This window comes from Saccopteryx leptura, chromosome 4 (assembly GCF_036850995.1).
Source record: "Saccopteryx leptura isolate mSacLep1 chromosome 4, mSacLep1_pri_phased_curated, whole genome shotgun sequence".
Classification (NCBI taxonomy): Eukaryota; Metazoa; Chordata; class Mammalia; order Chiroptera; family Emballonuridae; genus Saccopteryx; species Saccopteryx leptura.
Genome location: NC_089506.1, coordinates 102,036,583 through 102,063,238, shown reverse-complemented (window position 1 = coordinate 102,063,238; position 26,656 = coordinate 102,036,583). Strand labels below are relative to the sequence as shown.

At 45.2% G+C, this 26,656-nt stretch overlaps 1 protein-coding gene across 2 annotated transcripts; it reads right to left on the bottom strand.

Annotated features, from left to right (window-relative positions):
* Positions 1–447: 447 nt before the first annotated feature.
* On the bottom strand, positions 448–21,996 carry SERP2 (stress associated endoplasmic reticulum protein family member 2). Of its 2 annotated transcripts, XM_066383715.1 has the most exons (5): positions 21,902–21,996; positions 21,526–21,635; positions 16,882–16,954; positions 6,825–6,918; positions 448–896 (listed from the first exon to the last, which is right to left on the bottom strand). In XM_066383715.1, exons 2-5 carry the CDS (start codon positions 21,607–21,609, stop codon positions 797–799), a joined length of 351 nt encoding a protein of 116 aa, XP_066239812.1. In that variant the 5' UTR covers positions 21,610–21,635; positions 21,902–21,996; the 3' UTR covers positions 448–796. The 2 variants fall into 2 exon arrangements, 1 of the variants encoding a protein (XP_066239812.1); XR_010751241.1 differs by lacking the exon at positions 21,902–21,996 and having other exon boundaries at positions 858–896; positions 6,825–7,060; positions 21,526–21,847.
* Between the last annotated feature and the right edge of the window lie 4,660 nt (positions 21,997–26,656).

Sequence of the window (26,656 nt, the reverse complement as noted above, 5' to 3'; positions counted from 1 at the left end):
GCTTCTTGCCAAACTCTGAGGCAGACCACAGGGACGGAGGCTCATCGGGACCTTACACACTGCAGGTGTCTGTTCTGGACCGACAACAACAACAACAGAAAAACCCGAGCTAAAAGACAAAAAAGTGTGTGTGTGTGAGTGTGTGTGTGTGAGAGAGAGAGAGAACTGTCAAATGTGTTAACGCAAGGTCATTAGAGCCACTGAGGGCTTCCTTTCGGGCAAAGACCTTGCGGTCCACCAGCACTGTGCCGGGTAAATCCAGCTCTGGTTCCAGGCCACCAGACCCCACCCCAATCACACAGCCGAGCTCCCCACCTCCCGTCCCCAGCCCCCCAAACACACAGCCGAGCTCCCCACCTCCCGTCCCCAGCCCTCCTGGGGTTATTCTGACACGTCCTTTACTTCAGTTTTCGCACTGATCACCCACACACGATATAAGGTTGAACAAAGACATTTATTTGTAAAAACCAGTTTCCAGTGGAGGAGAGGTTGTATCCATAGAAAGCAAACTGGCGGTCATTTGGAGGGCCACATGCAGACGTCCCTGAAGCCAAAGGAGACCCCACAGACAGCACTGCTGCACACAATGGGAGAACCTATCCTGCTGACAGAAAAGCAAAGTATCTTTTCTGCTCCGTAACAGGGAGTGCTGAGAGGTCCTGTGAGAAGGCAGTTTGGACTTACACCCATGATGAAGGGATCAGGGAACAATGGTGGGAGCCTTTTTAAATATATTATTAATATTTACTTTTTAAAAAATTCTTTGTGGCCTGTTTGCTTCCCACGGACAACCCAGCTAAGAGCTTAAGTGGTTCTCCACTCTGCGGCAGGAGGGCGGTGTCGGATCCAGCCTTCTCACATGCCCATCCGTATGCTCTGAATGATCTGGAAGATAGCTGGAAGAGGGAAACAGAACAGCTCAGACGCTCGGCGGCACACAGCTAGAAACCCAGCCCCACGCCAGCCCTGCCCCTGCGGACTGGGTGTGAGCACACAGCTGAATAGATATTTTCTAACAAGGAGTTAAGTTAACAAAAGGTCACTGAACTTCTCTAAAGAGGCAGCCTTGCTGTATTGGCTGATGGATGCCTCAGAGATTTCTAGATAACTCCTGCTAATTCCAGTGGAAGTAAAGACCAGGGATCCCTTAAGGGCTGAGAGGTTTGGTCCCCTTCTCTGGAACGTGGGACAGGGACAGGGCTCTCGTGCAGGCGCTGTTCTCATTTACAGGTTAGCGAGCCCGCCTTTTTCACAATGGCCATGACCTGGAAAACAGGCAGCCCCTGAGCTGGGCGGAAGGCAGGCACTTAGAGCAGACGCACCACGCTGAGCCCCTGGCTGCCATTGCCCTTGATGCAAGCTGTCCCCTGGCTGTCTGAAACCTTCTGAAATGTGGCTCTCTCTCCTGGCAAGCATCGCTGCCTGATTGGGGGCTCAATCCTCACCGCCTGGACATCTGGCGTGAGACACTGAGGGGGTGCTAGCTGGTAAACCCCATAAACAGTTTCTGGGACCTGTACTTATTTGGGAAAGAGCTGGCTACATGGTTCCCAAACTAGTTTCAGCTATCGGGTTTAAATGTGTCCCAGAAAAAGAAAGCCCCAACTGCTTTTTTTTTAACCCTCCCCAGTGGGAAATATTGGCCAATCTGGATGAAGACAGTGATAATAGCAACTACTATGCAGTGAGAGAATTTTATTTTGGAGACGAGGCTCAGTATCATCTCCTCTAATGTGTAAAAACAATAGATACTGAGTTCTTGAGGGTTTTCCCTTCTCTCCTTCCTACAGTCTTCCTGGAATATACCCAGGAATGCAGCTTCCCAAGTGCCAACAGTAAAGCAGGTTATCCAGAGCCCTCAGGAGAAAAGGCTTTTGACATTTCCTCATCTGACATCAGCGAGCACATGCTACCTGGCAGGCGTGGCTTTGGGGCCCACCGGTCCAGAATGCAGAGGGCCGGGGAGTCTTTATTGCGCAGCTAGATTTTAAGGATAAAGTACCAATGCATTTTTTCCCTAAAAAAAAAAAAATGAACCCTGCACACATCATCACTACTTTCCTAAATTGGATATATGATGTAAAGCAAACATGACTGAATATTGCTAACTTTTTTTGGATGTTCAGTGTGACCAGAATGTAAAACAGTCACTGATTGGTGACTGTTGTGGGGTTGTTTAGGGAGAGTGCACAAAACGGCTCTGGCCGCTTGCTTCTGGCTTCGCGTTCCTGCTTCTTACCGGTTTTCAGTCTCAATTACTAATATCACTGATGTTGCCAACCTAACCTGCAGTAGGATTTCTTCTATTTTGTTGCTGTGGACTAAGCTGGAGACAAAGACTGTTAGAATTATGGGTAAAAGAAAATTAGAGCTAATAAATTAGTTCTGTGTGACCGTGGGAGGGACTCTTCTATGGATACAGTTCTTTGGACACAGTAAATGAGTTAATTCACCAAACTGTGATATTTAATTCTGGTTGCACTGGAGATTTTCTTGGCCTAGACTGGGTTCTGGGGTGGGTCTTGACAGACGAAGTGGCTAGATGCATGAGAAAGTACCTCACCAAAATGTATAAGCTTGCAGAGACAGCCGAGGTGCTGTCCCCTGCTCCCAAGACTGACAAGGGATAAAAATTAAATAAACATCAGGCCTTCTGGCTCAAGAGGCACGCTGGGAGGCAGTGGTGTAGTCAACATTAGGGGGAAATATTTATATCTACCATGCCCCAGGCTTTGTTTCTGGGGTCAGCAAAGCATCGCTAATCTTGACAAAGTTTCTTTAGAGTGAAATGTCAGGGCTGGGTGTCGGACGGAAAATTTAACCTTTCTGAGCCTGTTTCCTCTTTTGTAAAATGAGGACCATGGTACTTGCAGGGTTATTATAGGGTTAAATGATAGGACATTTATGAAGCCTCATACATCCAAGATGTATGGGAGTTATTGTTATTATTTTTTCCCCCAGATTTTATTTATTCATTCTGGAGAGAAGAGAGAAACAGAGAAGGAGGGAGGAGCAGGAAGCATCAACTCCCATATGTGCCGTGACCAGGCAAGCCCAGGGTTTCAAACCGGCGACCTCAATGTTCTAGGTCTATGCTTTATCCACAGCGCCACCACAGGTCAGGTGCGTTATTGCTATTATTACTACTGTTCCTATTACTACAAAATGACTGCTGTTTCCCCTGTATGAGAATGAAGATCAGCACTCCAGAACTACCTGCCACACTCTAGAGGTGTGAAGTTACTGAATAGTTCTGAGCCCTGATTTCTGTATTTGTAAAATCTATAGTGTATATCTCAAATGATTGATTGCAAGCAATCAATCTAATGACATAAGTAAAAATGTGCCCATAATAGATGCTCAAAATGTTCTTTCCCCTTTTCTCTTTAGACAGAAATCATTCAGCAGGATGTAGATCAACAAATAGCAAACAGTCTGTGCCATTAGTCCATCGTACCCCATTAGGTTAATTCAGGACTTCAAAAGTGCTAGGTAGCGATCAAACCACTCAATTCTTTTTAAGGAACTGCTGTAAATTTCTCTAAAGAATCAGACAAATTTGCTTGTCTTAGAGTAGTAGCAACACATATTAAAACAATGTACCTATTTCTGAATCTGTTTTAAAAACTAAAGGGTTGTCCTAACCCTAACTGAGTCCATGTATAAACCTGATGGTCCTTAACATGTTTATATGTGACCCTTTAAAACTGAACCCTCTTGGAGAAATTAATTGGAGTAGACTATTTTAAGTTCATCATTTGCCTCCACATCGAAAGTAACAGAGAGATGGTTGTGTTTATTACTCCTTTTTCAGTTGTATCAATGCATTTAAGAAGCCTTCAACATCCTATACCAATTATATGAATTGTAATTCTGTGTGCCTGCCAATAATGACCCGCAGAATAACCTCGGCCTTCCAAATGCTGACTTTCTGAGGCAGTGAACAGGAAGGGAGCCAACAGTGCTTTCAAAGTAGTAAAGGAAGTGGGAAGTCTAGACCCTGACAAGTTAATAACTTAACAGTGGGTGAACAAAGCTGAGAAAACAGCTGAGTGGGCTGCAGGAAAGGGCTGTGGGCAGGCAAGACAGCAGGGAGCACAGATGCCAAGAAAGGGAGGGACAGGAGGCATTCCAGGTCAGGGGATCTGGCCTTGGGCGGGACATGAGGGTTCAGAGAAACTCAGGCTGGAGCAGAATCTACAGAATCCCTAGCTTCCACACTTTCCCACCTCTGCTTAGGGTCCTGGTCCTCGGTAACCTGTGACGGTTACTTCTATTATTCCACCACCCCATCAATGCAATCCTAGGCTTTAGCATATAGGAAACACACTCAAAAATCAAACAAACCAGAACAATTGTCCTGACTCTACATCTCTTTTCTGGTCATCACTGGCGAGCACTGCCTCCTTGAAACTCTTACTTCCCTTGGCTCCTATGACACTGTCTTCTCCTAGTTTCTAGTTTTCTCCTTCTCTTTAGCTCTCTGCACTAACTGTGTTTTATGGGAGCCATCCTAATTCGACCTGACCAGCAAACCAGAATGATGAAGTTCCTCAATGAGCATTCCAGCTTTCTTCTATTCATTACATGCCTTCTCCCTAAATAATCTCATCCTGGCCCATAATTTCAGTTGCTACTTAGCTCTTCATGACTCACTCACCCTGTGTATTTGCCAGCCGTGATGTCTCCTCCAAGTTCTAGAGCCATACCTTCTACCATCTAATTGATATCTACACTTAGGTAGCACAAAGGCATGGCAAACTCAACACGATCAATTCCCACCATCAAAGTGGGCATTAATATCATCCATCTTGCATGTAAAACAAAATTCCAGAGCTAACCTTACCACCTCCAACTGCAAACCAAGCCCTGCAGACTGCCTAGGAACCTGCTCACAGAGAAGGGAGTGATTATGCACCCTTCTCTCCGTCTCTCCAGAAACCTTCCTCATCCAAGTGACCATCATCTGTCTCCAGGTGCCTGTGATGACCTCTAAAACAGGTCTACTCTTGCAACTTTTCAATTCTGGCTGCATACTATAGATAGATTTATTATTTAAATAAAAACAAATTAGATGCGTCATCCCTGTGAAGCAAAGGCTTCCCATTGCCCAATCCTTATGGACTCTATGACCTATGTATCCTGGCTCCTGCCAAGCTTTCCAGACTCATCTGTTATCACTCTTCTCCTCTCTTGGGTAATCTCTCATGTTTTCAAAGGCTCTCTGCTCTTACTACAGGGCTTTGGTGCACACCATTCTTTTTGTGTGAAATACTTTCCCCACCCCACCCTACTGCCTAGTGTGCCTTTATAATATAAAATTTAGATCTTCAGAGAAGCCTCATTTGAATGTATGGAGCAGGAGTTTTCAGACTTGAGTGTGTATCCCAATTTCCTGAGGCCATGTGAAAACATGGATACTGGACCCCATGCCCAGAGTTTCTAACCCAATGGGTTTGGGGTACAATGAGAATATGTGTTTCTAACCAGTCCCCTGGTCTGGGGACCATACTTTGAGAACCACTTACCCATAATACACCAGGCTTTTGTATTATATGCTTTCACCCCTCTCCTTCACACACTTTCATGGTTGACATTTTACATGTTTTAGTATGATTGCTTCCCCACCAGACTGTAAGCTACAGGAGAGCAGGGACCTTGGATGGTTTTGCTCATGACTCTACCTCTGGGCCCAGCTCAGCACTTGGCACATAGTAGCTCCTCAGTAAATATGTATTGAAGGAATGACAGGTGAATAGTTACAAAGGGTATGAAGGAAAATACATATTAAGAACCTCAAATGGTTACTTTAAAAATCAAGAGTCAGTATCAAATGGATTCCTTTAGGTTCAAGTGTCCCAAGGGCTCAGCCCTTGAGGGGAAGCTAACTCATGAGACCAACAACTCCTTAAAGCCCAGGACTGTGTGGCCCAACTCACTCTTAACCGGGGGACTGGTCTACCCCAGCTAAGTGGGAGCGCCAAGAATGTCAGGACAACAGAAGTGGATCTTCTAGGAAGTCGTCAGAAAGCTGGACAACAGAAGGCTGCCAGAAAGCTGTCCCACCAGATGATAGGTGGCTTTAGAAGGCCACTTTCATTAAAAATGAATACTTGATAAGAGAAATCAAGGAAGTTTCTAAGAAGAGAGATTAAGACAGGCCAGAGGGATATCCTTTAAGCCAGTGGTTTTCAACCTTTTTACACTTGGGGATCAGTGAAAATAGAAGAATTATTTCAGGCACTAAGCAGAAATCACCCTGAACATAAGCAAATTTAACTAAAATCTATAATTATACAGCACAGGGTGGGTGGTTAACTCTTGCGACCTGCATGGAATTTCTGGTGAACTGGTCCATGGACCAGCGGTTGAAAACACTGCTTTAGGAGGATAGAACAATTCTAGAAATCACAAAACTTGATCATTTTTTTTAAAGTGAAAAAGAGCTGGAAAGAAAAGTATGAACCCCTGTGAGAGACAGGTAGAAATATTAGGAGACGAGACATTGCAAAGGTGGGTCATTAAGCTCTCTAAAAGAAATCAGCACAAAGAAAGTCAAAAGTGAGGAATCATTGTCCTGTAGTGTTTCCCTCTGGCTTCTCTAGAGATGAAGAAGAGGGAAAAGAGAGATGCCAAGGGCAGGCAAGGGCAGGAAGACACTGTTGAAAGAAGGGAGAATATTAGCAAAGAAGGAGACACCTGTCTCCACCTTGACATGGCAGACAGCAGAAACGCTCTTCTGAGAAGGAGACCACATGCAAACCCAAATGCTCCATGGGGCACAGGGCAGAGGGTGGCACATGACAAGGGAGGCTACAAGTCACCTTGCAGGAGCCAATGGCTGATGAGATCTTTTCCAGATTGTCCATCTCAGCTCTCCAGGCAGGTTCCATAGAGGTTGCGTCCTCCGTCCTCCCTCTGTGGTGAAACAAAAGGCCCTGTCCAGGGCTGCTCTGCTCTTCAAACCTCACACCTGCCCGGCTCAGGGGGAGTGACTCCCTCCAGCTGCCACAATTTCAGAGGGTGGTCTCCAGGAAAGGCCCGTGTTCCTGTGGTCGACCTGCAAACACGGTGAATTCACATTCGCCCTGAAGCACGTAAAGTGATGGGTGTTCAGAAGAAAGTAAAGTGATGGGTGCCCGGTGGCCATGACTTGGTGAAGGCTTTACCTATCCGGGAGCAGAGCCAGGATGGCTGCACATCTGAAATCTCTGGACAATGTGCCTTTCCTGGCTGGGAAAGTAGGGGATGCCTTAATAGGCATTCTTTTTGAAGCACAGTCCTGTGCTATAGGCCTAACATTGGTAGAAACTGCTTCACAGTGCTTTGGGGAGATAGTAAGAGAAGGGATGCAAGGTAGTAGAAAACAGTTGGGTTGGGAGGTTAGGTTTGGGTGCTAGTTCTCTCACTTCTTAGTGTGGGATGCTCGCTGACTTCTCTGTGTGCCTCAGTTTGTAATCTGAAAAAGTGAGCACCATCGCTTCTTTGTAGGGACTGTGGGACTAGAGAGAAAATGCATGTGTAGGGCCTGGCATTCTAATAAGTACTCAAGAAACGGCAGCCAGAGTAATTGTATGAACAGATCCTTCTCACCCCGTGGTCTAGTTTATGAAGAGTTTGTTCCAGGAAAAGAGAAGGAGCTCCAGCTGCTCCTGCAGAAGTGACACCATCAGCATGTGGCTGGCAAGCTCCGCCCTCTACCTGTGCAGGTGGCAGCCAGGGCTCATGCAGCTGCCTCGGTGTCGCAGAGCTGCGCTCCTCTACTTCACAGAGCAGCGTCACCAGCAAGGTCCAAAGGCTTTCTTTCTGCGTAAGCATTCAGAATCTCGTCAGACCTTGCAAGGAGGTCAAGAGCTGGGGAGGCAGTGTGACTAAGGACCATCAACAATGACAATAACAACAAACATTTATAAAGCGATTACCATGACTCCACTAAACATTTGACGTGCACATACCCTCAGGATTAGGTTTCATGAGGATCCTAGGAGTCAAGAACCAGTATTAACTCTTTTAAGAATGGGGAAAGTTAGGCTTAGACTGGGCATGAGTAACTTGGACAAGGCCACACAACTAGTAGGTGGCATGGCGAGGTCTCAAACCCAGGGTGGCCAGCCCTGGAGCTGGCACACATGTGACTTAGTCCTTTCCCTTCTCAAAAACATCCAGTCCTAGGAAGGGTGGGTGTTAGCCCTTCCAGAAATGCGAGGCCCCCAGCATACATAAAGGGAGACAGGTGGAGGACCTGAAACAGGAGGCTGAGAGAATGGGAGACGTGCAGGCCCACCAAGAACATTTAGGGAGTCACTTCCTTATCTCTCTTCTGAAGAGGTCGTCCTGAAAAACAAACCCGTCTGTGACATTATCTCCCTCCCTCTTCCCGCTCTGTAGGTAGAGTTCCTGGTGGATACAGGAGAAGAGTACAGTCTGTGAGCTGCCGGACAAAAGGAATGTCCCTGCCCAGAGACAGTGTAACTACTCACAGCTGGTGGTGCCAAATAAACCTAGCGGGCTCTCGGCTGAAACGTATTAACTCTGTAATAGCAGAGGTCAGCTCTGGCCCAGACACCATTTCCTATTTGATGGGCAAAGAGGGTCCAGCTGGACCTATCTGGGGATGGGAAAATCAGAACATTCAGAAACACAGGAGGCACGGGGTACTCATATACACACACAGAAACACGCAACATACATGCACAGAAACACGCAAACACTCACATGTACACACGCACACGATCTCACTTCAACCAGAGCAGCTGCTCTTTCATTTCCCTCTAAGATTTGAACAAAGAGCTCTGCTGCTTTAAAAAAGAAAAAGGCTACAAAACACTAGTCTACATGTTTTGTTCTTAAATTACACTTAAGTTTTTTGAATATAAAAGTAATATATGCTCATTGACGAAATCGAACACTTAAAAATGATGAATAAAGTAAGTCACATAGTTAACCCTATTACCCTGCGAGTTTCACTTTGATGGGGCACATGAGTTTCTCAGTCTTAATAATACCCAGGCTTCAGTAACCACGGAAGTTCTTATAACCACCAATCACCAATTAGGAAGTGAATATCAAGAATGGCGAGAGAGAGGGAAATAAAACTGAAATTAGGAATACATGAGGGAGAAACAGTCCAAGGGGGACAGCTGGGGTTCAGCTGGGATGTCAGAGTTCCCATCAGACTACATGGTGACTCCATTAATCCCAATTGAACCCTCAATGAGGGGTAAGCATGGAGAAGGTTGCCACCATGTTGCAAACAGTGCTGTATAAGATTGCTACTTCCTGTCACTGCATCGCGGAAAACACATATACACTGACAAAATGACCAAACTGCCTAAAACAACTAACATGCTCAGGAAAAGAACTAATTTCATCGGGTCCAGGAGGCGTCGTATCCAGGAAGGAAGTTGAAAGTGCCGAAGACAGCTGTCCTGTAAACACTGTGGCAGCTACACTATAAAAAGGCTAGACAGAGACAGCAAGGGTGAGCATGGGATCCTGAGGTGAATACCATGCTCACGACAGCCATTAGTAATCAATTGCAGCACACTTTCCCACTGAGCTTTGGTGTGCTCTCCGAATCTTTCTCAATAAGGCTTCTAAAAGAGTTGAGGATAAAGGGGGAGAAAAACCCAGGGCCAGGGGCTCTGAGCACAGACAGTGGTGACTAGCTTCATTAATGGTCCAGGGAAGGGCACGAAGACTGCGAGTGTGTTGTGAAGATAGCAGCTGGCAGATCTGTGTGACAGCATCTTTGCTGTTTCAGACAGATATTCCGGAGCACACTTGTCTCTGGGTCTCAAGATAAAGACAAGAAAGAACTCTTCAGAAGCTATTACACAGTTCTCCAAAAAGGCAGCTTTCAAAACCAAGGACCGAGAGAACGGGATGAGCTGCATATCTGGAGAGAGGCCCCACTGCCTGCAGAAATGGAAGAGAACGGTTTTATAAAAGGTGGGGGGTTATTTAGATCCTTTGGGCTTCAGTGTGGATCTGGGGCCCTACGATACCAAATAAAGATAAAGGCAACCAGTTAAAAAGTTTCTAGCAACACAAAATCTTAAGATAGGACTTGAACAAGAAAATTTTCTGGCCTATTTGGAAGAATCACCTGAGGAGGGGCTTACAATAGGTATTTGAGAAGCAGGGCCTCGAGTTCTGAGAGAATGTATGCACTAGTAATAACAATACAGTTGGTTACCAACGGGACAAAACAAAGCACGAGACGGCCCTGAAATGTCCTGTCTCGATAATATTGTGTCTCAAAAGAACACATGGGTCCCAAAGCGTTTTTATCTCACAAAGAAAACTTTTATAGCAAAACAGCCGTGCCTGTGGGTTGTATTAAGGAAGTGAAACTTACATTTCATTTCTCATATTCAACTTAAAATACAAACCCCTATTCATTGCTTTTAAGTTTGCATGTGGATGCACCCCCCCCCCCCCCTGAAAGATTTTGATGCTTTATCCTGGGAAAAGAGTCCCATGAACCAGGGTGTTACCACTTAAATTGTTCTCACTCACCCTTGGAGTGAAGAGGCACTGCTTTCTGAAAGATCCAGAAAAATGTGATGGCTGAGCCTGCCAATGAAAGGCTCAGCCTGGGAGGAAGCAAGGTGAATGGAAGCCCAAGCTCCCCAGGGCACACCTGTTCCGTTCCTGGTGCCACTGTCTCCCATGAGGGCTCTGGGGGCAGAGGTGGCGGTGCCTAAGATGCGGGATCCCAGCTTGCTGTGGGCCAGCCCTGACATTCCTGGGGGCATGCAGTGCCAGGACCAGCTGTGGAGGGGTTCCTACACCCCTATTTGATTGGTAAGGAAATCAATACAGAGAGAGTAAATAACTTGTTCAAGGTTATTCAGCTGATAAACAACAAATCTAGGCTTTGAACCCACATCTGGCAGATTATCCAAGATTCTCCTCCTCTCTGAGGCCTCTTATCCTATTATTGCCAGTTGGTAAGGTTTCAAAGAGGTGTCTTGCCCAAGAGACCTTTTGTAATCGTGGAACATGGAAATTTACTTACTTCTGGAGGGGAGTGTATTTAGATAAACCTCTTTCAGCTGCCTCTTAACAGGGTAATGTATTAAGAGATTACAACTATGTACTTGGACTCGGATTTTGGGGGCCTTGGCACAGCCCCAGGGCTCTTATCTCCTTCCTTGGTGAGGTGGTGGGCATTCCGTGGGTGCATGTCTGGCCTGGGGGTCTCTGGGTGTCCTGCTCCCAAACCCTCACTTTTCTCCAGGTTTCTCCTCTTCCATTTCCTTATCTTGCTCTTATCAGCACCACAGGCAAGGCACCAAACAGAATGAGGAAGGCCATAGGAAAGAAACTGAGAAGCAGGGGTCAAAGTTTGCTGTGACACATCACTCCCCATAATAAAGGGACCTTGTCACCTCTTGGAGGTTTACTTGTTTTTCCATGTAAAATGGAGTAAGGGTGACCAATAAGTGAGCAATCCTTACATGCCAACATTTTACTAGCCTTCATTCTTTTTCAGGATATAGCTAGGGAAACAGAGAAGATGCGCCTTCCTTATTCCTTGCTTGGCCTGGTTTTTTTATGTACCTGAGGTACATGACACTACTTCTACAAAAAGCACTTTGCCCAACTAATCATCAATTAGAAATGTGGGTTAATAGAGTGAGGTAATGAAAGCAAGTGAGCCTTTCAAGAGAATCAGATCAATGACCAACATCTTCATTCATATTAGAAGACATCAGATTGTTTCTGTCTGTATAAAAATATACAAAGTAGGAATAAACAACAACATGAACTCAGAGAGAGTAAATGAAATGACCTCATAAGTATCCCTGGGACTCGGTGAAATGGAACTTGAGTCTGGCATGTTGCATTCAAACATCTTGTTCAAAGGACCAAAGGGACACAGAGGAGTCCGTGTCTGGACAGGTGTGGAAATGATTTCTACTAGAGACTCCAGTGCACTTTGTGTGAGTGTAGCAGGCAAGAGTGAGGGTGTGTGCAGCAGGATGGTCAGTCAGACATGAGGTGGAGGCGGTCTCTCCTCTTTGGGGCATAGGACTGGGACAGAGGCGAGAGGATAGTGATAAGGGGCCTCGTCATCCTTGCACCGAGAAGGCTGACTTCGTAAAGCAGAGGGACTGATAAAGAGAATGGCTAGACTTGAGGAAATCACATTCTTTTAAATGTAGAGAATAGATAGGTGGGAACCCATGGCTGGTGACCCTGAAAAGAGAAACTCAAGAGCTATAGTGGATTCTGCAGAAGGAACTGAATTGTGACTAATCCCAGAGAGGTGGCAATTGGGGCACATTTAAAGGCGCTATTGTGTTTTTCATGACATGGTTGGTTCGGAAAAGGACATGTACAAAGATAGAAGGAAGGGCACAGTACCAAGGACAAGCTGAGAAGAGTGACACATTTCTGTGAGAACAGTGCCTAATTTGAGCTAAGGCTTGCAGGAAAAAAAATGCTATGGTTGGCAAAAACCAAAGAAAAGAAAAGGGTGGTGGTAGTGGTTATTCTTAGTTATAACTACAAAAGGGATGAAGCCATTGCTTTGGGATCATGGCAGCATGCAAACAGGACAGAGAGTAAGATGACTCAATCCCCACTTTATGTCCAGCCTCTCCATAAAATCAAAATAGTCTTAACTGGGAAGAATTAAAGCACCGTCACTGGAAGAGCACCAGACACAAAGCCAGGAGGAGGTGGCATGCCAGCAAGTGTTGTGTTTTCTTGGTCACTTTAAGTCCAAATCTCCAGGCCCTACAGTATCCCATCCAGGCCCCTGGATGATCCTACAGACAGGACAGCAGCCAATGTGCTTGATCCCTGAAAAAAACTCCTGGAGACTGGGAGGGTTCCAAGAGACAGTCGTCAGCATGTGTCCTAATTTACCCAAGGGAGAAAGACAGAGTTCCTACTCTAAGGGACAAACAAGCCTGGAGAAATTTTAATTAAAATATAATTTAGAGTATTTTTTAAAGCCCTATGAAAAGAATAATAATTGAGAACTAGCAAAGATTTGAGAAAAATAAGCCAGACCAAATAGCTCTGGTGGCGCCCCTTCCATCCCCTGGGGCAAGACCGGGGAGCCTGTTGCTGAAGGGGCTCCCAGACCCCACCCCTTCCCCAGCACTGGCCATTCCTGAGCCCTGGGCACTATCTCAAGCCTCTGTGCCTTTGTCACCCAGTGTTCCTTCCTGTGGAATAGCCTTGCCTTTGTCTGGTGGTTTGTCCTTCCAAACTCAGCTCACACTGCCCCTCCTCTGGGAGATGTTCTCCTCTGCCCAGCGCGATGTAGGGGGCTGGGCTATGGTCTGGTTGACTGTGTTCTCCCACATGCACACGTAGAAACCCCAGTGTGAATGGGGTAGAAGGCGGGGCTGTTGGGAGGTGATTAGGTCCTGAGGGTGGAGGCCTCATGAATGGGATCAGTACTTTTAAAAAAGAGGCCCCAGAGAACGAGTTCCCTGCCCCCTTCTGCTACATGGGGATATCATATGAAGATACAAGGAGAAAAATGTGAAGGGAAAGAGGGTCCTCACGTGGTCCTGATGGCACCCGAATCTTACTTCCCACCTCCAGTATGTCTCTGCATTTGTAAGCCGTCGAGGCCATTTGTTACAGCAGCAGGAACAGACTACAACAGCCCCCTCTGCATGCTGTGCTCACGAAGCAGGCCGGGGCACTCTGCTCTCTCTGCTCCCTTCCCAGGTCACAACCACAGCTACCTCATCTGCCTCCTCCAGTGCCTGGAGGTCCTGAGGAGGTTTATTTCAGAGCTCGGCACCGTGTCAGGCACACAGAAGACCCTTGAGACAGGAAGGTCTCTTGCTTGAGTTCAGCTCATGCTGAGAGATTCAGAGTCAACCTGTAGGGAGTTGTGTCCAACTGTTTCTTGGGCTTCTCCAGGTCTAGACTTTTATCAGGGACTTGGAGAAATAATATACTTTCAGAGGCTATAAAGCTGGGAAAGAAAGATAATTAGATAAAAGGCTCAAGGTTCAAGATTTAATGATTTACAAACTGGCCATAAAACCTGAAAATGTATGCAACTTTTTAATATAGGTTGATTTTTAATTTTTCTGTGGCCTGCTAAGGCACAGCTTTTATCTGATGTTTTTGGGTGAAGATCAGAGATAGACCAGCTGAGGAAAGGCATCACAGATGCATGTGCAGGCACTGGTGGAAACCCTGAGTAACGCACCGGGAGGGACCCTGCAGTTATGTACCACGCTCTGAACTGTGCATTGCTCACAGGGACAGCACACTGGATGCATTATGCAATGTCACTGACCATATTAGACATTATAATACAATAGCAGTAAGCCATTTATTATGCATGTTCTTCAGTGTTTCCAGACTTCGTGACTACTCTGTAGAAAGACAACTGAAACCAACAAAATTTTAATAGAAATATTCATGAAGCTTTATGTTAGGCCTCAAGTAAATTGGATATCTACAGTATGTGGAATATGTGGCTTATCCATCCATCCATTCATCCATCTATCCATCCATTTAGCCATCCAACCATACTGAGCACTAACAATATACTAAATACTGTACTAATATCTAAAAATTTAGTGGAAAATAAACACTTCCTTCCCTGAGCTTATATCCAAGTAGAGGGAAATGGATAAGAAGCAAACAAAATAATTTCAAATGTTGCTGAGGGCCATGAATTAAACAAAACAATGTGTGATGTGATGGGGAGAGGGAACAACTTCGAATGGGATTATGTAGTTGCATCTCTGAAGCTTGCCAGAAGTTTATGTAAAGAAGACCTTGGTGGCGCCTGACTGGCCGTTAGCTTGATGTGAGTCTAGGATGGCCTGTGACTGTTCAAAATAAACTGCAAGCTGGTCATGTTAATAGAAGCAGAGCATTGAGATCAAAGGCAGTGACAATCTCACTGCCTTTGTAGCATTCACACTATTTCTAGAAAAACTTCTGTCATTGTATTTGCTATTTTTTCAGTCATGGCATGTATCTAGAAACCATGTCTTATAGCTGGGTGGAGAGAATTGGGGAAGTTTAGCTAGCAGAAGGAACCACTAGGCAGTCATCTTTAAAAAGTATCTACAAATTCAAGAGGTTCAGAAGAAAATGAGTCCATGCTGTCTGACTTCAGGAGTCTACATGTGAATTACTAAAAAGGCAGCACAGGCCCTGGCCGGTTGGCTCAGTGGTAGAGTGTTGGCCTGGCGTGTGGGAGTCCCGGGTTCGATTCCCGGCCAGGGCACACAGGAGAGGCACCCACCTGCTTCTCCACCCCTTCCCCTCTCCTTCCTCTCTGTCTCTCTCTTCCCCTCCCGCAGCCAGGGCTCCATTGGAGCAGAGTTTGCCCGGGCGCTGAGGATGGCTCCATGGCTTCTGCCTCAGGCCCTAGAATGGCTCTGATTGCGGCAGAGCAACGCCCCGGATGGGCAGAGCATCACCCCCTAGTGGGCATGCCAGGTGGATCCCGATCGGGCACATGCGGGAGTCTGTCTGACTGCCTCCCCGTTTCCAACTTCAGAAAGATACAAAAAAAAAAAAAAAAAAAAAAGAGAGAGAGAGCACAGTGTAGTTTAAAAGATGGGAGACATTTCTAATAGAATTAGACCTATAGAGAAATAGGATAGGCTTTTGAAGAAGTAAGCACTCCACCCTCAGAAGTATTTCACCAAAGGATGGGTAAATTCTGTAAAGATGAGGGGTCTGAGGCCCTGGCCAGGTGACTCAGTGGATAAGCATTGACCTGGCATGCCTGAGGTCGTGGGTTTGACCTCTCCCCTTTCCCATCAGTGCACACATGAGAAGCCATCAATGATTACACAACTAAATGGAAGAAATGAGTTGATGCTTCTCTCTCTCTCTCCCTTTCTCTCTCATCCCTCTTCCTTCTTCTCTTAAATCGGTGGAAAATTTTTTAAAAAGAGAGGGATCCCCATATTGGGTAACAGCTCGGGGATGGAGTACAGTTTTATTTCTTTGAATGAAAGATCTCATTTTGGAATGCCAAATCATCTTGACAATATTTGAGCCTCAAGCAACAATCATGCCAAGTCCTCTGGATCCTTTCTTCTTCCTAAGAGCTTTCATTTCCTTGGACGAGTGGTTTCTTGAAAATCAGAGACACTGATCTACCTTCAGTCACAGGTGTCTCTACAGCAGAACAATGTCTTCAAGGAAGGCCTAGGTCTTAGCAGAAAGGTGTGGACTCCTGGCCTTCCCTGCCCTCAGAACAGTGAGGTGATGGAGACAGGGCCCTCTGATGGCCTGCCTCATTGTTAGGAGTTACCTCCACTCACCAGCACTTCAGAAACCCAAGCCCTTGAGACCAGGAATTATGTTAAAATTCCCAATAACAGAATTCTGCTAGAAACGACTACATTTTTGCTCAGGTCTCTTCTCTGTATGTGTGTGTTTGCATGTCAGTGTAAGTAAAGCTCTCTGAACTTGTCACCTTCCAGTATGAGGTGACTGTACCTTGAGCTCAGGTCAAAGGCTCAGTTCTGTGTAAAAACACTTAGGTGTAAGGCCTCTCCCTCTCTCTGGAATGTGGATTTATCTCATTCAGATAGGTGTTCCACTTTCTGTTTTAAATGCTTTTAGTCTGTGTCTTCACAGAAAGGTTTAACTGAACTCTAAAATACATACAGCCATTTTAATTGCTTAGCGTAATCACTTTATGATTATAATTTGATAGTCTATCAATTCCATCTCTACTCATATTTAATCTGCTGGAATAGAAACTAAATCAAAACCCATTAAGATAAAGGTCTCAGACAGAGATTAACTTGAATCTCAGACTAATATTTTTTTTTGTCTATTTACCTTGTGAATAAAATATGTGTTTTTGAAGGACAGAAGAGAATGTGGGATATAATAAGGTCAGTGAAAAACCCATACCTGAGCCACAGACAACAAAAACAAACAGTGCCAATAGCCAAGGTCCCACAGGATATTTCTCTTCTTGGGGCCTCTGAAAGAGAATGGGAGGAAGTAAGATTAGGTTCATTAATTCAGGAAACATTCATTGAGTACTAGTAGCCACTGTACTGAGGCTACCGCTGTGAACATGAATAAGACAGACGCGGTTTCAATGCCCAGTGGGCAGATATAGATGAATAAAGTCAATTGTAAAGGATCAAGATAGGTTTTTAAAAATTCACAAATACCCTTACTTACATTCCTGTAACTCAGTGAAGTTGGTGGTATTAAATATTATGGGGACAGTATATAAATACATAAAACCAATACAGGTACAGTGATTTGGGAGCCAAAAATGATATTACCAATAATTGTTTCCATTTGTTGTAAGCACACTCTATACTAGACATCTGCTAAGAAGTCTACACCCACTATTTCCAGCACTCACAACTCCATGCCGTTCCATTCTGTAGTGAAGAACTGAGGCTCAAATTTGTTAACTTGAGCAAGAGCTGGGATTCAGCTTTAGGTCTACCTCATTAAAGAGCCTGGGTGTTTCCCACTGATAGATTTATTTTTATCTCCTTTGTCTGTGAATTCCAAGTGAGGTCAAAGAACACAGCCATATTCTCAAAATCTTCTGTGTTCCAAAAAATTGGGGAGGTGGTGCAGTGGCAGTGATAAGAATCGCAGTTACCACAGCAACTGTGAATGGATGGGAGGGAGGCAGCATTTTGAAATGAACTTCCTCCATCTCTGTGAAGCTACACTTTGGAGAAATTTCTGCATTCCCTGGAAAGGAGAGGGGCACCATTGTACCCATGCTAATCTAGCCCTGTGTACCTCCTGCTCTTCTCAAACCAAAAGCACAGGTGTAAAAGGAATGCCCCTCTGCAAACCCCCTAGGACCTAGGGCTTAGTCCTTAAACATCAAATCAAATGACAGGAAAAACAGTATTTTCTGAGAGGCATCTGAAAAACTGCTAAATTTTCCCAAATAAAAAGGGAAAAGACAGTGGAAAAAAACCTCACTATTTGCTCATTAGCATGAGCCAAAAATAGGAGATAGCCAATATAAGTTAAAGAACTCATTTTATTATTGATAAGGCAATAATTCTTTGGTTCACAGCTTAGTTATTAACATTCTCTCTTCTACTTCATTTGGGTTCACTTGTCATTTATATTGCTATGTTCTTTTTCCTGATATTTATCACAGCTTGTATCTCTGTTTATTCTTGTGATGATGTGTTTAATGTCTGGCTCTCCACTAGACTGTAGGCCCTAGAGCAGTCACTTTCTCCTTCATGTATCAATGTGTAGCATGCCAAATACAGAACTTAAACATAGTATTCAATAACTGTTAGTTGGAGAATGAATAAGCATACAGGCTTATTAAACATGAGTTTTTAGGTCAGATAGAATAAAGACAGGGTCCGAGAAGTGTATCTTTTTTTATTATACTTCCTAATTGGTGATAGGGTTATCCCTGCATTCTTCTTACTATAGAAGTATTGATTAGTCAGCGGCAGGCAGACTCTAAGGACTGAAACCGTTCACTTCTCTGTTCTTGAGAAGCTTGTATCTACCACCATTCTTGCATGGGCCCAATCACACTGCAAAGACAGAGGTGGTTGCTCTTGACTAGACAAGGACAAAATCAGTCTTAAATAATTGCATAAGATAACCTCAACTGGTATTTTTTTTATCGCATCATTCTTTGGCACTTAAGACCAGGTCAAGGTCAGATCAAGCAAACAGAGATATTAAAGTTACCTGAATCGAGTGTGACATTTACCCCTCCCCACTCTCTGTCAACAACTTCCTAATAATTTTCCTTAGTTGACCAGAAACCAATTTGGTCGCTGTCCTCTTACTAATGTTATATACAAATTCACTTTGCTCCACTTGCAGCAAAGCCAACAAGTAAACTCAGAAGCTGGTAAAAGAATTCTTGGTCTGTTCAGACACCAAATGGTGTCCTTTATTTTTCCTTTGCATGAAAAACACAAATTATTAACATGCAGAGCTTGGAGCCAAAACCTTTTTGATGACATTTTCCAGTGAATCAACATTAATCAGGGACTTTTAGAGCTAAAGAACACCTGGGTGATCATAATACCAATGTATCTTTTGAGAGCTCTAAGTTACTATTTTTCTTTTTCTTTTTTTTTTTGGAACTGTTGCCCAGCACAGTCCTACTGAGACAATTCACCCAAACTGACTTTATTGCTGGGAAAGGTAAGAGAAGCAGTAGAGTCGCACTGATGACATGGTTCATTTCAAACAGGAGTTTGCCACTTCCTGAGGCTCCAACACGTCAGGGAATGGCTGTCCCTGTGATAACAGCAGGATAACTCAGAACTCTGAAATTTAAATTCTCTCTTCATTCTGAAGAAGTTTCTACTGTCTAATCATGAAGTGATTATTCCATTTCTCTGTTTCGTGGCTTTATCTGCTATCCAGGAGAATAATATTGATTCACTCCGTAGCTATTAGCGAATAACAAAACACGGAGGCATCTGCATACAATTAAAGGGCTTTATTTCTGAATGATTAGTCTGATTTTCTGTTAGAATCTGTCCATCTTTCCCCATTTATTGAATTTCATCTGAACAAGTTATCCCTTGCAAGTTAATTCTTTCCAAGTATAACCATATCTGGCCTGTAATTAGGAAAATAAAATTTAGGATTTAAAGTGTTGCTTTTTTAAAAGAGAATTTCATTTTTCTTTTTTTGATGCTGACCCATTTATAATAAAGTTAACCATAAAGCCCTTCTAACCAAAGAAAAATAAACATACATTGTGGCTTGGTTTGGAAACCTTTCATTACAAATTTAGTAGGGCCATGTAAAACCCTCACAGGCCCCAAGCGTTTGTGAAGGGCCTACCCCACAGTATATCAGAACCTATTAAAATGCACTCCTATCACAGATTAAACATGATTTGAATGCAGCTCTGAAAGTTGAGTTGAACTGCAAGTGACTACATTTTCTAGATGTTTCAAGAGCTTTTTTCTCCTTTTTTTTTTCTTAATTTGGAGCCAATAATTTTTGTGTCAGGTCCCAAACATTATTTAGTGGTCTTGAAAAGCTACAAGAGGCAGATGCTGAGTTTACCAAGCCTAAAGGATAAAACAGCTTTGCAAACTTGTTCCAGTTTTGTTGTTACTTTTACAGTCAGATAAAGTGTCAACTGAGTTCAGTGAACACCTGAACCCAGGTTCCTTAGTTCATTAAAAAAAAAACTGGGCAACTAGACATTTTCAGTCCATCAGCTAATCTGTATGACATCCAAGAAGAATCAATAGGCATATAAAATTCTGAATGCTTTAACAATTAAAATTTGTCAATGTTAATTGTTTTGAGTAACAATAAATAAGAAAAACATAGATCTATGTGAAAAATGATTTCAGTTTAATGGCGCATTGGCATTTTGCTGGCCAATCACAACTAAATGATCTAACTCCCAAGTGGGAGAATTCCAAGTGTGATTTAGGCCTGGAGCTTAAAGCCTTGAGTTTGGCTGAGTTTGATTCTAAGGTTTCGCTGCTATAGTACTGCTTGCTTTTTCAAGAATTCTGGTGTAATAATTGTAGATCCAGCGTTTTTCTCAGTTAATCAAAGCAGCTCCATTTCTTTGGCTAAAAGGAATCGTCTCATCAGGTCTGCAAGCTTTTCCAGCCAACCCCCAAGCTTCAGTTGGACTTCCACTTAAGTGCCTGGAATAATAGATCCCAGGTGCCTATGTGAAGAGACTTGGGGACTCACACTGCCCAACAACTAACTCATCGGAGGCATGCCTTTGATTGTCCGAAATCACAGGCCTGGCATTCATTATTGAAGATTATTTGCATTGCTAAACTGTGCATACAGCACAATTTTCCGTAAAAGGCGCGTTATAAAGCTTTAATCTATAGTTTTGAGGGCACAGAATGCCTGATGATAGACTAGTCTCTAGTCTCTAAAAGTCTGGATCTTGCCATCAGAATGAACCTGAATTCATGGGGTGAACAAGAGGAAAGTTGCATTTAAACTTCAGGCCAGGTGAGAGGCCTCATTGGAGAAAAGGCAAAATCGGAGGATAGAGGGAAATAAGGGTCTGAATCTCTGTTTTTTCAATTTATACAGGGAGACCATGACAAAGGGGCTGGAATGAAAACCTTATCATGGTGTGTGTCTATTGGGTTTGGAGGGCAGAGGTGAAGCCTGGAAGGAGGAGATGATAAATGGCATTCATTCACTCATTCATTCATTCATTCATTCATCACTTATTTAGGGTCTAGCATCTAGCAGGTTGGGGACCCTATGTCAAGAGGTTGCCTTAACAGTTCCTGTTACCAGGTGCTTTCGGGTCTTTCCCAGATACCAAGGCCGGGTTCTGTCCTGGGGAAGATCTTCTTCACCTCCGTGGCAGCCCCAGCAGCCACTCCCACCCCGGGGTCACGACCAACCAGGGCTGAGCCTAGCTCTCGAGCCCACTCTGCGGGCCCGAGGGAGGGGCGGGCGGAGGCGCTGGGAGGCCGGGCCCTGCGCCCGTGGCCCTGCGCCCGCCCCGCCCCGCCCCGGGCCTCGGCCGCTCGGTCCGCGCCGCGCTGCACCGCACCGCCTCCGCCTCCGCCTTACCAGGGTTTTGGCCACGTTGCCCCTCTGGGTGATGTTCTTGCTGTGCTTCTCGTTAGCCATCCGGATCCGCTGTTTGGCCACCATGGCTTGGAAGTGCTGTCGAGTCTCACCTGCAAGGATCCCCGCGTGAGCCCCAGACAGGGCCGAGCGCGTCCTGTGGGCCCCGGGCGCTGCAGGTGGCAAAGCGCGGCCCCCGAGCTCCGCGCAGCCCGCTCCCCAGCCCCCACCGAGCCGGCTCCAGAGAGAGGCCAGAGCCCGGACGGAAGTAATCTTTCATCTCAGGAAACCCTCTCCTACTTCCTCGCCATCCTTCCGGTCCCCCCAACTACCTAACCAGCGCGGCCAAAGGCTTCGGTGTCGCACGTCCTCTACGCACCCGGTGGCCGAAGCGCAGCGCGTGGAGCCACTGGGGCCTGGGTTTCTGCAGTGTCGCGGTCCCGCAGCCGAACGCGGTGGGGCTGAGGGTTCCGGCTGCGGCGGGCTTTGTGCGCTCATAAGGGATGGGGTCCCTGCCGCTCCTGGGCTCCTCGGCCAGTGACCCCCGGGGGTCGGGGAAGCGATTGCGGAGGTCACAAAGAAAGCCACAGGGCGCGGTCTTACCTGCCCCGCTGCCCCGCCCCCCTACCCCCCACCAAAGACAACGGTAGGGTGTGTGTGGGGAGGAGGGGGGTGCTCGAAAGACCAGTAGAATTAGGACAGGGCTGAGCCCATGTTGTAGAACAGTCCAAAGGAACGCCCCTTTAGGGATCTGGGGCAAGATAGGGAAGCCCACTGCAGAATCTTTCTCAAGTGCTACAGAAAGGGCCAGACCTCCCTAGGGATGGGGATAAGGGGGAGTGAGGATGGAGCTGGGACAGGTCTTCTTGCCTTGGTTAGTTATGAGAGTTACATGGAAGACAATGCATCTGAGGGAAACGTGAAGGAAGGATGAGGAGGTCTTGGGCCTGCAGCCCTGGTCAGCTTTGGTGGTCACTGCTCCACTGTGGATAGATTTGACCAACTTGGGCTCCCCACCTGCCCCAAGCGTCCAGGACCTCCTTCGGCTACCCTTGTCCCAAGGGGACTGAACTGGGAAATTCCCTTCAGTAGAGCAATATACACTTACACCCTACGGGTCTGTGTGACTCACAGCCTTACAGATTGCCTAGTGGGAGCGGGGCAGAGGGAAAGGGGAGGGTTCAGTCCTTTACTTTTACACGTGCTGAACGGATTGGAGTTAGCTCTTAGAAGCTTAGAAGAGTTGAGGAGAGGTGAAACTTCAACCTAGAAGATTTGGGAAATGCTGGGGAAGAAGAGCTGTGGTTTTCGCCCAGATTTGGCTGATGCATCCTAGTCCTTTCCTTGCAGGCGGCTGTGGCTGGGTTTCTGCAGGGATTTGTGTGGGTAAAATTCCTCTGTGTCAGTGGGAAGTTAAGGAGAGCTCCTTTTCTCTTTGCGGAGGTCCTTTTCTCTTTGGGGGCCCTTGACTAAACTCATCCCCGTTCCTCTCTCCATTTCTTGTTATTCCAGCTTTAATACAGACACTTCTGGGGCTGCTTTTGGTAACTTAGAAGAAGACAAAATCTCCCCGGGGTCATTAGTAATGTCTGGTCATTCTTTTTTCTACTCTAGACTTCAGTTAAACTTCCAAACTAGTTTCTAATAGCGTCTTAACCATTGCCATCCACATTACCACCAATATTACAGGATTATAAACCAATTAAGCCCACCTCTAGTCCCATATTTTTAATAACGACGGACTGTTTTGGGAGATAGAGGGATGGAGAGGACACCCTGCCGCAGTGACACTTGCTGAGCCCCACTGTGGTATGAGGTCCGGCAAATGTCTGGACAGGAGGCACAAGGTAGACCCTCACCTGCGTGGAGTACAGGCCTGGCTCTGAGATGTTTCCGAGGTTAAGGAAAAGAGACAGAGATGGTTTTCTCTTTGGGCTTCCAAGCAGATATGCTTTCTTAAATGAGAGAAGCCTGCTTCCCCACAGGGTCAGGTGAACTGCCTTATTTGGGAAAAAAAATTATCTTGACCCTGACTCCTGCTTGTTATTGATCTATTTTGCTCCTTTTCCTGCTATGATTCACTTTTTATGTCTTAAGTTAGTTTAATTTTAAATAGACTGTATTCTCACAGTGAACATTCAGACAGAAAAAGGATATAAAATGAAAAGTAAAGGTCTCTCTTTCCTTGCCCCCCCCCAATTCCAATGGTTCCTATGCAAGCCTTCCTATCTATTCCATTTTTTAAAAAACAACAAAATCATACTAAGCACACTGTTCTGCCACTTAAATTTCCCACTTAACTTATGGACAATATTATCACATCTCATGTCACCTCTTCTTTCAAATAGGCGCATAGTACCTCATAGTATGATTGTACAAGTAATATATTGAACTAATTTTGGACAGTTTCCAGTTTTTTGTTTGTTTATTTGTTTCTGTGGTTGCCAATAATGCTTCAGTGACTATCCCTGTGTGTGTCGTTAAGCACTTGTGTGAGTACACGTGGGATATATTGCTGGGAGTGAAATTATTGCATCTCTGCGTGGCCTTTGGTAAAGTCACCGCTGCAGTTTCTGGACAAGGCAGTCTCCTGCTGTGACCTCCGCTTGACTGTCCCATACCCGGCTTTTGCCCTCTGCAGCCAGGCCTGCTCCTCTGCAGCTTTTGGTCTTACACGTTGCCTGGAGGATCATCATTCTTTACTAAGAAGTTTTCCTTCCAAGTCCCTTCCCCTGCACAACCAGCCATATATCACATGTTGAGCTGCTCATTCCAGAGGCCCTTTTGCCGGGGAACCAGGGCCAAGGTCTGAAGCAGAGTCCCTGGAGTTCCAGTATGACCACTTGGTTCAGAATGAGCAAGGCCTGGAGTCATCTTGCTTTTTGGAGGTGGGAGGACTTCTGGCTAAATAGGAGGGGAATGGAAACTTGATCAAGAGTTAAGAGTTCCCTTGGGTTAGTCCAAGCTGGCAGCGGAATGTTATGACATCCTGGTAGCCTGCCGTGCTCAACTGCAACTTCTAAAATTGCCTTGGGTAAAAGTAGTGGAAAACTGCTAACTGATTAAAATTTAATTTTGGTTCATCATTTTTTTTCAATCTTCAGAGCAAGAATTCTTCACAAGCCCATGTACATTACTCATGAGTCAGCCCCACTTAAGGTATTGGGCTTTTACCCATCTATATAAACTATGTATTATCAAAGCATACAGATACTACACTATTGAGTTGTGATGTAGTGGACACTTGTCATTTTCCTGTGGCAAACCAGCATGCAGACTTCCTTTCTATTTGGGTCCCCACCCCATGTGGGAGTTAGGACCTTCTTTCCCACTGTGGGAGCCCAAGGGGGATAGATACTTGGCTGGTGGTGTGACCCAGCTTGGCCAAATAGATGCTCCTATTCGGAACTTTGAATCTTGAGCAAGCAGTACAAAGGTAAAGGGAGAAGTTAAACTTCGGCCTGGTGGTGGTTAAACTTGCGGCAGCTAGTATTTAGCAGTGGGGTTGGTGCTGCTGATGGGGATGGGACCAGTTTTGGTATCTTACTTATTCTGTGGTACCTGAAATTCTTCAATTCCTTGACCAGAGTTTGTTTATATTGGTTACATCCAAGAATCCTGACTAATGTACATGAAAACAAACAAAAAACCTAGACTGTCCTGCGTGGTCATTTCCCCTCCCAGATCTGGAATGACTTTCATATCACTTGAAGTTTACGGACATGGTTGGCTAGTGGCCTCTCCAGCTTATCTCACTGAAGGGAACTGAGTATAGAGACCTTGGTGACAGGTGTGGTGGGTGGTCATTTTTCTATTATGGATAAAAGTGATTGACAGGCACAGCCTGCATAACTAAAACTAGCAGATCACCGACTCTTCAAATTAATACTTTTAGTTTCTTCCTCATCCAAACCATTTTTTAGTACTGCTAGAGAAGAGAAAAATGTGGCAGATCTCAGCATCATCTCCTTTTGTACATATTATATTCCAGTGGAAATGTTCATAATGGTGTCTCAACAGTGGGAAGAGAAAAGAAGGTTAGCTGACAGCCAGTGTTAGCTGCTGCATGCGTTGGAATCCACTCAGTGAGCTAGATTATGATTTCATGGAACCCTGCCATGTTGTAGCTGGAAGGAAACTTCAGTGTTTATTGAGTGTCTACTATATGCCAGACACTCTTCCAGACACTGAGAAGTCAATGATCGATGGAAGAGTTTCTGCCTATAGGGAGCTCTTAGTTGTGTGTGGGAGACAAAGAAGTAAACATTGGGAGACTGCCCTAATTTGCCAAACGAGCAGAAGTCTAGGAATTGCAAAGGGAATTGTAGCAGAGCTGAAAGCCGAATTGAGGCCCCTTGGCTTCCTGTTTTCTCAAAAGAAACATTTATCAGGTAAACTTGAGTGGGAGCCAGGGTGACAAGGCTCCCCCCAGGCTGAGCTTTGGAGCAGCTTATAGAGGCACAAGAAATAGGTCACATGTTCACACGCACACACACATGCATGCATGCTCGCTCTTGCACATGCACACGAATACTGCAGAACAAAAGATACACTACAGTCAGGCCTCTAAGGCTTGAACTATGGTCTATAAATGGTGGCACAAGACAGACTTTGATTATTATAAAAACTGTTAGTCCTTGACCCTAGAGGTGATCAGATTAAGCTTTTAAACGCAAAATGTGATGACTCATCTCCAGTCTATAATCGCCTGGCCACATGTGTTATTAATAGCAGCAAAATCATAGTACCCCAAAGGGGGAAAGAAGATACCCTGCTACAGTGCTTTCCTTACTGAACTGCCATGTGGTTCTCTTCATGGCTGAAGAGACGTGAGGTGCTTCCGCATGTTCAAGCTCACGTGATGGCTGTGTGTATTAGTCCTGCCCATGTCCCGGCTAATTTCAACCATGATCCCAGGACAAGGCCGCCTTGTTTCTGTTCAGTTTGGTGCATGTTTTTAATGGCTGGAAGAGTTTCCTGGCAGAGAAGAAATAACAGCAGTAATAATATCTAACATTTCCTAAGCTCTTCCAGAGGGCCAGATATTGCTAAATGCTTCCCCTGCTCTTTCTCACTCCCTACACAACCCTCTAAGTACATGGATTCTGGATACTGACAACTCTTGGCCCCTCCA